Here is a 12,473-nt window from a genome sequence, read left to right on the forward strand (position 1 = left end):
AAATATTAATTAAGGACGACAAACCTTCACATTGCCTGTAATTGGCTTTCTGACACCGATTAAGATCCCATCTACTGTGCACCCAGTATATCTGAATATATCTAACTGCATTTCACTAGTCAACTTCAGGGTCTTTCCACAATTTAAGGTGCTAAGAGATTTGCATGTGATGAGGTTCTCATAGCTCTATTTAGTCCCTCAGAGTGGCCCATACACTTTGCAAGGATTTATCTATTACTTGTACAGCCTGTATCACCTGGGACCAGCAAGTGAAGGCAGCTTTTCAGTACCCTTCCTCTCCAGGGCAATGACATGCATTATGTAGCCTACACAAGCCCTATATAGTTTGAGGCCATTCTCATGTTGTAATATCGAGAGAAGAGCACATTACCTGGTTTCTACCTTTTGCCTTCTGTAGACTAGTTTGTCTAAGTAGTAGTAAGGTTTGCAAAGTAAAACTTCTAACAAGTCTTTTTAAAAAACAAAACAAAACAAAACAATTTTCATGAAACTATCAGAAAGAAAGAAAAAAGACAAATCTAATATTACTTCCCCATTATTGCATATGATCCAAACTACAAATTGACTCTTCACAATTTTATTGCTAGGACAAAACAAAATCGAGATGAACACAGTGCCGCTGAACCAATTAAAGAGCAAATTTTTAACTCTTCCAGATGTTCCGTTAATAAGATCACGCCTAACCTAGTCCCTGTAGTCCTTGAAAGTTCCATTAAGCTGTCAGGAAACTTTGTCATTGTGTGTGTTTTTGTACAAAAGATGGGAGAGAATGGAAAAAAAGAGACCGAGGGAAAAGAGCGGGGGTGAAGTGTCATGTCAAAGATTCTGCGGCTTGAAAAAGCGGCTACAGATTAAAGGTAAGAAGCACCTCTAGAAGGTGAATTGATTTTTTTAATGCCCTGAGGTTGAAGTTCCTGTTTTAAAAGCAGAAGTTCAAGTCTCCATAAGCATAATTTAAGTTCTTTATTTTTTTGAGGAAATGGATGTTAGGTGGGGGAACAAAGGTTTAGTGGGTATCTCTAGAAAAGAAAATTCAAATATTGGTGTGCAAATTCAGGCAGGCAGGGAGATGAAACAGCTTTCTACGTGGCTGACATTTAACATTTTTTCCTGCTACCCTTTCCACAATAATCTCATCAAGACCTTAGATAAATTCAGCAAGTTGTCAAGAGGATACAAAATTAATTAGATCAAATCCACATCTCTGCCTGCACTACTGAAAGAACAATTACAGTCTTCCACATAGGCTTCTCAATCCTTGCCCCTCCTCCCACCCGCATTCACACGTGGAAACTTCCACGTCACCTATGTGAGAGCCCAGCATCTGTCAGTCCCCAGAAGAAAGACAGAGATTACATACAACTGAATTATTTTTCTGAGAGGTGACAAAGAAACATTAATACAGTCAAAATAAATACTGGCACCCTGGTTTTTATTATAATTTCTTTCTCGATCTCTCTTGATTTTGAAATCTCTCCTTGAGAGTTTGTTATATGTCATGCACTCCATTGTTTTAACTAGGGTGACAGAGAATCCCAAGTCTGGAGAACAGCTTGCCCGGGGCTCTACCTAGGATAGAGTTCTTAGTTTGGGAAGGAGCTTCTACCAGCGATGTGCAGTAACTGACACTTTAGGTGTCTGACACTTTAGATCCAAAACTGATGCAAAATTTCATTTCCTAAGTTTCCTGTGTATATGTAATTAATAACCTAATGTGATTAAATTATAGATTTATTATTTGTCTACCATCCATCAACCTCTCTATCTTCATCTTTCCCCCCCTTCCACCCTCCTTTGGTTTTTTTCTTCCCATCATCTGAGTTCCTATCCCCCACTGCCTACAGCTAAAGCCACAACTCCTTAGCATGACCTTTAAGGTTCCAGGCTACCACTGCAATATCAATTCCCATTCTGGCCCTCTGCATACTTCTTGCTTCTTTATTATTCACACTCTGTACTGTCACAGAATGGAGTCTTGGTCATGCAATTTATTCAGCTTGACATTTTCTTCCTTCTTCAGTCCCTGAGATCCAACCTTCCCTTCAAGATTTTGCAAAGCCCTCGCTAGCCTCCACTTAGAGTCATTTGTACTTCCCTGTAGACTCCTTTAGTGCTCTCCCTGCCCCTCTTTCCTTGACTTCTCTTACTTGCAGATTTCACTCTGTCCCAGTAGTTAGATCACCAGTGTGTACCCCTCACTAAGCTACTTGAGAGAGGGGCTTATATTGAGTTCAAATCAGTATCTTCTGCAACACTCAGCATAAGGTTTACATATAGCACATGCATGCTCAATGTCTGTTGAATGTATGAATAAAGAAACAAAGGAAAGACTGTTGTTTTACCTTTTTTTGAAATTTAGGGTCTCTGAATAATAAATGATTATTTTCTAGTGCTTTTGGGATTTCAGCTATCCCCTTTAAAGCCGTGAAAATGATAAATGAAAATAAAAGGCAGACTATAATTTGAGAAGGAAAAAATATGGTTAACATGGCAGTTGACAAAAACTTGAGCTTAAATAAAATAACAAAATAGCTTATAGTTTTAACCATACTATTGTTTAGGAACAATTTGATTTCTGAGTCTTCCTCGCTTAAAAGTGACACTTAAAAGCTTTTAGTGATAATCTTTTAAATGACCCTTACCACATTTATAACTTTTAGTTAACATTCTCTGAAATTAAGTATGATAAGAATATTTTTCACAGGATAAGATTTTTACTTACAACTCTTCTGGTATGGGCTATTTTAGATTTCTCAGAGTTAAAGGGCGATGTAATCTAGAGACTACATTGAATATACTCACTAAATAAAGTTATCAGTAACCTCTTCAATAGGACTGCCAGGAAGCAAAAAATATACAGGACCCCCAGTTAAATTCAAACTTCAGGTAAACAATGTCTTAGTTGAAAGTGTGCCCCCGTGCAATACTTCGGATATATTTACACTAAAAACTATTCTGTTTTATCTCAATATTTAAAATATTAGTTAGGCTTATCTGCAATTCAAATTTAACCAGCATCCTGTATTTTGCCGAGTAATGCTACTCTTCCTCTTCCAAACAATGTGCTTCTAATGACTCCACAAGCATTCATTAAACCCACTTGAAACTTCAGAGATAAAACTAGTTTAACAGAGAGTAATAAAAATGATACAAAATCTTTATGGGGCAGGTATAACACAATTTTCAAATAAAGAAATATACTAATAGACTCAATTTCAAGAATTTTATTTTTTAATAATTAGCAGCAACTGCAGCTTCTATATAGCAAATTTCGTTTGAACTTTGAAGTATACCTTTCCTCTAACTCTCTTTGAGAATTATTTATCAGAAATAAACGACCTCAAATTCAAAAGGATGCTTGGAGCCTTCACAGTCAGTTCCCCAGCTCTCAGTGTTCCCTGTCTCCAACCATGCATGCTTCTACCTGATTCAGTTGATTTTTGCTTGTGAATTGGAAGTGAGATCCCCTTGCCCCTCCCACCAGTAGGACTCCCCATAAGACAGAACCTCTTGCTCTGAAGTCTCTTTGAAAATTGTCTTTCTCTACCTACTATCACACTTAAAAAATAAGTTTGCGACTACAGGTTTTACTAACAAAAGCAATGCAAATTAATAAACTTTTTTTAAAAAAATAAATAAATAAAACTCAGTGTACTGAAAAATAAGCCTGAGTTTGCCAGCATTCCCACAAAAATTTTAACTAAGAATCCTGCACCAAATACCCCTCACTTTCCCTGTCAAATGATATATTACTGCTACCATATTAGTATTGAAGGAAAGGACTATAGAAAAGGGGCCAGAAATTGTTTCAGAGCACTAGGTCCTTGATGTGTTCAGCTAAGCTGTCTTCAGTTGTCTAGTGTCTTTTTCTAAAGTCTGCTGTGCATGGTTTCGCCTATACACAGACAGAGGTGGTCATAGAGGCTTTTTGGTGTGTTCTCATGTCTGCATGCATTCCATCTGTTGGGTGGTTTGATGTTCCTTGGACAGAAACTGTCTATCTCTAATGCCTTTAACTCTTTATTGGCATCCAAATGGCACTACAGAGCCAGTGATAAATTCTGCTTGAGACACCTCAGAAAATGTTTTTGTTATGGCACTGTTACCAAAGACAGGACAGAGAAAATTTGGCCCACGTTTAGGAGTCAGAAATAGAGGAGAGGCCTATTTTTCTTTCTTTATTACTGTCATCAAGAATAATTTTTTTCAGTCCATAAAATCACTTACATATGACTCAATAGGAGCCACAACATTACCTTCCGCATTGGGAGAACTGGGATGCTTTAAAATCCCAAATCCATTAGATTTTGAGCACTGGAGAACATTAAAATAAAAGGATAATCAGGGGTAGGATCTATTATTAACTACACTCACCTAAAATGAGATTTCTCAGTCTGTTACTAAAGAAAGCCTGGTTCTTGAGGGTTTGGGACTCAGAATAGGTAAATTTTAAATGGGAGAAATGGGGAAGAAGGGTCAAGTGTAGGGTACTGCCAGCCCAGGGGAACACGAGAGTCCTTATGGACATCAGAAAAGTAGATGGAAAGCGGAAGTGCTGAAGGCCACCTCTCTCTGGGCCACAATGTGGATGATAACCAGTCACAATTCACGCTAGGGAGCTCACTGCTGGTGTGAAGAAAAAACTTGCCAGATGTTTAACAGGCCCAGAGTGGCTAATTTCTTTTTAGTCTAAATCCATTTTACTTTAAATTCCTACTTCACCAAACTTCCCATCCCGAATCACAAAGCTCAGTAGTTGAAAAAGAAATCAGAAGAGCACCAGATTGTATAATTATGGTACTCAGAGTGGTGCGTGAATTCGGTTGGTTTTGCAGTGCCCAGCCACAGAGAGTACAGTGGTTATCAAATCTCATTCTTCCAATTGTCAGAAACAGAGGTCTTGGTAAGAGTTGAATACTCACTAGATTTCTTCAATTGTTCTAGTCTGGAGTTACCTAAACTTTAGTCATTCAACTACCAATATTACAAGTTTAGTCATATCAAGGAGTCTCCCCTACCATATTTTTACTTAGTATCTTTAGATCCTTGGACATACCTCCTGCATAATTATTTTCTTAATATTTTATTTAAATTATCTTTAAAATATATTTTAAGTGAAAACTTTATATCATTATTATAAATGGAAAAAAGTGTCACTTTTCAAGGATAGAAGGTAACTATAAAAAAAAAAATTAACTGAAAGCAAAGCAATGTTGATTCCAGTTAGATCCAGCTGCAGGAGCAAGCCCCAGTCTAAAGATTGTTCCTTTTTTTTTTTTGCTAAAAAGGGATTGTAGCAAGTTTAGAAAGTTGTTAAAGAGAAGGCACCAAACTGAGACTTTTCCTTGATATAATCAAGAAGACTGAAAGAGCAACAAAAAGGGTGTAAATTTCTACCACATGACACAATGATCTTGAAGACCATAACATTCCAGACCACTTAAATCGCCCTGTCATGAGTTGCTACTTATCTGACTTGGAGGCAATATTGCTATAGGCTACAGTGCATTTAAGGAATAAATAATTGACTATAAAGGGGACTATTGATAAACTGTGATTTATAAAATTTCATTCAGGATTGTTATGAAGTGTGGGCAATACTCATCATACTTTATAGACCTTACAAATCTTACTGGAATATTATTTCCCAAACTAAAAGTTGCTTACACAAATAGCTTGTCAGTGATTAAAATATCTTCAACACTTACTATATATTTTAGTTTAAATTATTCATTTAATCTCTAATTCAAATTCTATTTCTACATCTTTTTCTGTAATGAGGATACTCTCTTGATTAAATGTAATAAGGTGATAATATTTCACTTTAAAGATTTCCCAAGATATCATACTATAGTTCTGGCATTTCTAATCAAATGGGAGCATCTTTTCCTACATTTACTATTTCACCCCTTTTCTGAGAGCTTACAAAAAACTCTATAAAGTCTGAAGTTGAAATTTTTCTTCTGTTCAGGATTTATTCTTGTGTCCTTGTGTAGATGCAGTGGTTGGCATCTACATTTTACATGCATGCTACACAGTCGTCTCGGCAGCTCTATCCATGGCTAATTTCCTTACATATCTTAGTCTTCTCAGAAATCGGGCTTTGAAGTATTGTCACTTTTGGTCAGAAACAAGAGGCACAAGAGTGGCTATTTGTTCTGAGTATTGTTTAACTTAAAAAAGGAAACTCTTATTTCTTTTACTGTGGGAAGAAGGGGGAGGGTGGTAGGGAATAAGCCAGGTCTAAAAATACTCTGGATTTTCTTTCTTATTTATATGTAATTAGAGCCCCTTTGTAACTAGTCATTACCACCTCAATAGTTATAGGATGAATAAATAATATATATATTTTAATGTGGTGAAACCAAGAAAGAAGTAGTCAGGGCTGCATCTCATTTATCAAGTTGGTGATTAAAGGGCTAGCTCTAGAGGCTCCAGACATCTAGGGACCCAGAGATAAAACAGAGTGGTTGACTGTGTTTTTACTAATGAATCCAGGGCTTGAAAGATATCAGGCAATTTTAAAGAAAAGCAGCAAGGACAAGAGACATTAGACAAGGCCAGCAGGGTAATGAAGGGCAAGGTCAGTTACTGAGAGAGAAAATTACTTCATTTTCTATGATAATGCTTCTGCATGCTGTGCAGGTCTCTTCTCACGCTTTGTTAGTGCAGCTATATATACACATATGGCATCGGAACTCTACTCACAGTGTAGAAGGAAAGAGCCTTGGAACATTCCACAGAGGGGCAGAGGGCTTGGGACTGTTATTTTGAAAGGGGGAGGCTAAGAACAATGGTAGCAGAAGGGAGTTAGACTGCAAGGCGAGGAACGGTGTTTTGACAGAATGTGAGGGACGCACAGGATTAAATCAAGACGAAAGACATAGCAAGGAAAATAAAGAAAAAGGTAGCAAACATACTCTGGAAATGCAGGATGATGTGGTCAGAGGATGGGACCCGTTCACTGGCAGTCAGCGTGTCTGCAGAGAAGAGCCATGGGCTTGTTTTGCTCACTGGTCTTTTTTCAGTGGCCAAAATAACAAGGGCACTGGACACTTGACTCCTCAGTGAGCTGGTCAGCGCACACATTTTCTGCTTCGCAGGGAAATGTGAGGTATTTTAGAAACAATTCCAGAGTATATTTAGCTCCTAAAGCTGGGGCACACAAATGTCACATTCTCATGAGACAATCGACCCAGTAAAAAGAACACTCGTCAGAGGCCCTCAGAAAACCCGTGAAACTCGCATCCCAGGAGATGCTGCACACGGATGTGACATCATTACGGCACTGACATCAGAGAATGGAAAGAAGCGAGGGTGTCACAGATTGGTTCAAGTCAAGGGACGTCATAATGAGTCAGAAAAGAAACAAGACTTTTCCAACGGAATAACGCCACCACCAAGTCATACCATACAGTGCTTGGCAAAACGAAACAAAAACTTAAAATAAATCATGAACATTAAACAAAAATAATTTGGAGCAAAATGGAAATTAAAATCATAAAAACTATGATTAAAGGAACATTAAGCTACATTTTTGTTTTTATTAACTTCTGCACAAGAACTCATTGACATTGCCCCATCAAATGCACAATCAATTGTCAAAACTCAAAATCAATTTGACAGGGCAAGGCAAGGAGTTAACAGCACAAGAACAGTGATCATGTTAAACACCCATGCAATCACCTCTGCCACCATTGTTTGACAATACGTAGACTGCTTCCAGCTTTGTCAATATTCATAATAAGACGCAAGAGAATGAACGATGCCGAATTTTAAAATGATCTGTCAAAGTGTTAATTGGACTCTTCGAGAACCTCCATTCCTTGGGGGAGTTAACGACTGGAGAAAATTCACGCTAACCCCCTCAGCGAAGTGAAAAGAAAATTACTGCAACCAACAGCTAGATATTTGGTTGGCATATTTAATGCTTTACTGGAAAGGCTGCTTGATTTTTTTTTTAGAAAATCGCAGTGGGCAAAACCAAAGTGACTTCTACTAAGCTGTGTCTTCTGGAGAATACAGCCAAGATTAGTGGGTCAGGAGCCACACATAACAAATAATGGCATATGCAAGGGTTTGAAACCTGTCGAAATAGTTTCTCCTCTATCTGGTGCTTTCTCAGGATGGTAAGAGCAGGGATCTCTCAAACTAAAAGAGGTTGATGAGACAAAACCTGCTTAAAAATGATTTGAGGCAGGGAATATTAATAAGAGAAAATCTGTAGAGGAATAATAAAACCAGTTGAGACATATTCAAGAACAAGATAAAAGGGACTACATCTTTACATTTTGGCTTGGCAAAGCAGAGAATCAGAGTGCACTCTCAGGAGTTGAGAGGCAAAAAAGAGGATAAAAATTTAGTATGAGAGCCTGGCCAGAAAACATTCTATAAAAGATGGAACTATATATGCAGAACACTCTGGGGGAGGGCACCACAGAGACCATCTTCCAGGGGTCACGGGGGCTGCTCTGTCCTCGAAACTCAAACCCCAGCTTGGATGAAACTCTTGAAAACATATAGAAGTAAACAATTCTGAATGGGGGGAAACAGCTCAGCAACATAACTGGGCTTTTCAGCCTCTGATTTACAAGACTGTTTTTTGGACAAGTAAAGGCCTCTTTGGTTGCAGCTGCAACTAATGTAGGATGTGTTACCAGAAGCAGCAAATGGCGAGAAAAGAGATGACATTTCCTGTCTGTAGTTAAGCAAAGAAAGCAAAGGAGAATTTAGGACAGTTCACAGTAGAGTCCCTTTCATTTAGTGTGGCTTCCTTTCCGTTTTAAATGCATAGCAATTCTGCTTGATTAAATAACATATTTTTGTTTTAGCTGCTGTCCTCTAAGGGCAATTACAGTATGTCTGAGGACCATGGCTCTATTCAAATTCAGCACCATGCAAGACTGAGAGTTACCACCAGCCAGAAAAGATTTTGTCCTGCTACTTCTCAATTCACTGATTAACGGGGACTTTACTTCGATCGTATTCACTTGCCAAAGTGTGTACAGCATTTCATCACATTACGGTGGAAAAAGAGGGTCTCAAAAATCACAGAATGAGACTAAGAGGAGTGGAAAGGGTCTTGGGAGCCAGCGTGTGCTTTGGGCCAAGTCACACCTCTTTTGGGTCAAGGAGACTCAGAGGATGTGTCATTTGTTTTGTGTGGTTTCTCCTTGGTCAGGGAATAATTTAGGATCAAGCCTCACACAGAGGATTGGGTTGCAGTCTTTTTTGAGAAGCTTTCAATCACAGTGCTTTGGAAGTTCCTTCAAATGCTGCTAGGATTCAGCTGGAAGCAGTTACACAGTCCTCCCCACTTTTCCCTCCCTCTCCCCCCAGAGGAAGAGGCATCTCCAAGGCCTTACCCTTCTTGTCTTGGTGATTATGGGAAGACACTGCCCCCAAAGGGTCTGTGCTGTCAGGTGACTCGAGCAGATGCTTCCAGTCCAGCATTCCTCCCCTAGACTCAAACCCCTCTTGCGCCGCCGAATCTGACGTGGTGGTGCTGGGTAAGAGGGAACTGGAGTGCCCTGTTTTCATCACAAATACAGTTAGGGAAAATGTCACCGGAGAGACCCACATTCCCTTTGCTCCAAGGTCAGGAGGTGGGACACCCAAGCTGACTGTTAAGTCTGAGAAGAGATCGCCCTAGAGATGACAAGGCTTAGTGGTGGTAAAGGTGCAGTGGGTGTGTTTAGCGGAAGCCCCCCTTGAACTTATAGTTAGAAGATGAAGGGCCAGATTCTCTCTCTGCCACATACTGGATGGGCCTTGAGGAATCACTTAACCTCTCCCTGTGCACACAATGGGGAAAATGACACGCACCTCCCTGTGTTGGGAGGACAAAGTGGCATAATGGTGAAAGCATCTAGCACAGTGTCTGACACATAGAGGTGCTCAGGGAATGCTAGAGTCCTTCTTCAATATTCCTGTGGCAGCACTAAAAACAGAAAGTGTCCACTCCGGTGATCCCATTTGTGACTGATGGAGCAGGTTTACAGAAGTGGACGAGTCTGGCCCCTGTCACAAATGACTCAGTTGCTCTGAGCCCCCATGGAGACTCCATGGTGTGTCCAGTCTTCAGGTTCAACTCAATTTCACAGGCCTTCCTCTTTCTGAGAGCAGTCATAGGTTTCCAAAGGGATCTACTCCCACTGTCTTTTCATTGGAAGAGAGGCTTCAACCACTCCATGTCATTATGGCTGTGCCTTTTGTGTCTTATGCCAATAAAACCAGTTTCAGTTTTTGAGGCTTAACTGACTGAAATTATTTAAATTGGAAAAGGATGGATTTTTGAGATCCAGAATAGCTACCATAGGATAATGCCAGAATCGCTAGGTTGAGAATTATGGCAGAAACTCTAGCATTTCCTGTGAATTCATTTGTAAGCTCTCCCCCCATCATTCCACAAGGTTAAGCACAGATTGTATCAGGTGCTTTGATCTAAACTGTCACAATGATTTAAAGAAACCCTACTACCTGTTCTCCCTGGCAGAAATAAAATATAACCTCTCTGTGATTTTCAAGTGGCATCTTTGGCTTATTAAACCATCTTACCTATAGGAAGCTCTTGAACAGTTTTTTAAAAGACACGGCAACTACTGTGCATGTGTAATCGGTGCCTTTGGTGGAAAGTAGGGCAGACTCACAATAACTCCAAAGGCTCCAGCCTGTGGGTGTGAGCACCATGCACATGATAAATAAAATTTTGGCAGCCAGAAGGATAGCTTATAATGCTAAATACACTGTATTCTCCTTTTTTTTTTTTTTTTTTACAATTATTATTGGAAGTTGGATTTCCCCTCTGGAGACTCTAATATTGCAGATTATGGATACATTTTTTTTAAAAAAGAGAACTTTTAATCTTCTTAAAATTTTGCTTAACAGGAAAAAGCAAGCCAAGAGGTTCATCCAAGCTATAATGACTTCTGTGGAACCATGACACTTAAATGCTACCACAAAGTTTTGGTAATATTTAAGACAGAGGTCCCAACCCTCAATCTGTAGCCTGTTGAAAACAGGTTGCACAGTAGGAGGTGAGCGGTGGGTGAGCAGAGCTCCACCTCCTGTCAGATGAGCCTTGGCATTAGATTCTCATAGGATCCTATTATGAACTGCACACATGAGGAATCTAAGTTGTGCACTCTTTATGAGAATCTAATGCCTGATGGTTTCCCCAACCCCCAGCAGTCCAAGGAAAAATTGTCTTCCATGAAACCGGCCCCTGATGTCAAAAGGGTTGGGGACTGCTGATTTAAGAAGGCCCTTTTTGTGTGGAACTTGTTTGGCTCCCACACAGCCTCAAACATCCGCTTTGTTGAAAATAGTCTGTGTCATATCCAACTGCTAAAAGCATGTTCATCTAAAATTCAAGGAAAACTTGATTCTAGGCTTTCTGTTTTTACATTTCTGGGTTTCACGTTTCATCTCATAATACAGATAAGAGTCCAGGGGCAAGAAAATCAGCCTGAGAAATGAAAATACAGAATTTCCTTTATTTCCTTTTTGCTTACACTGAGGTCTAAAACCTCTATTTTCCACTCCTGAATTCATGACTGCCCTAATAAAATACACGGTCAGTCTAAGAGAAAATTCAGTGCACAGCATAAGCAAACAATTAGAAATAGCTTTGTAGGGAGATAGAAGGAGAAAGGGTTCTCCCCTCCAAGTAGCAAGATTTCTTTTACCTGAATTGATATGCATTTTGAGCATTTTCAATTTTACTATGTTCAAGGGGCAATTTTATGGTAATGCCATAAGTATGGTTTAGGGAGAACATTTCTTAATACAGTAATCTAGGGGATATATATGCCTAAGGGACACATTCTCTGTAGAAAGATTTCCTGGCCCATATGCTGCGAATACATGGAAAACTCATTGGTAATGGAAAGCTATGGCTATGAGAGGGAATTAATGTGGACCAGATGGTAGTTAGGTAGGAAAATGTTTTACACAAATGTGAGAAAACAGCCTCTTCTTCCTATCGCTGTAGTGTTAGTCTAATACCTACCACATCTCGATTTTCTATATGTAAATCTAGAGAAACCATGCATCCAATTTACTCCAAAGGGAAAAATATTGAGCAGCACAAGGTTTGTAATCTTTTAAACTTATGCTTGAGGATAGGGAACACGTGCCAGTGGTGAATTAAACAGTCAGAGAAAGCAATACCTGATGCTCAAAAATTTTAGAACCATCAGGTAAAAATACCATTAAACAGCAGTCCTCAGTTTGAAATCAAAGATGTGTTATTATTACCTCTCCAAACTTAAAAAAAAGTTACAAGGAAACCACTTACATTCCTCCTTATAATCTGATTTTAGAGGCTGTATTATATTTATGCATTCCCTAAGAGATTTTGCAACCAAAATAATGCTACAAAAATAGGCAATCATTTGTGGATATGGTATTACATGTAAATAGATTTGGAACCTATAATTTTGTTTTGTCAG

At 39.0% G+C, this 12,473-nt stretch overlaps 1 protein-coding gene across 2 annotated transcripts in view; it reads right to left on the reverse strand.

Moving 5' to 3' along the window:
- The window catches only part of SEMA6A (semaphorin 6A), a 131,717-nt gene that overhangs the window by 14,174 nt on the left and 105,070 nt on the right, over window positions 1-12,473 (reverse strand). For both annotated transcript variants that reach the window (XM_008067088.2, XM_021717097.1), the window contains one exon: window positions 9,387-9,551. In XM_008067088.2, the coding sequence (XP_008065279.1) occupies window positions 9,387-9,551 (165 nt within the window). The remainder of the gene's footprint in view (window positions 1-9,386; window positions 9,552-12,473) is intronic.

The sequence above is a fragment of the Carlito syrichta genome, unplaced genomic scaffold, assembly GCF_000164805.1.
Source record: "Carlito syrichta isolate Samal-C Ts95f unplaced genomic scaffold, Tarsius_syrichta-2.0.1 Scaffold309285, whole genome shotgun sequence".
Classification (NCBI taxonomy): domain Eukaryota; kingdom Metazoa; phylum Chordata; class Mammalia; order Primates; family Tarsiidae; genus Carlito; species Carlito syrichta.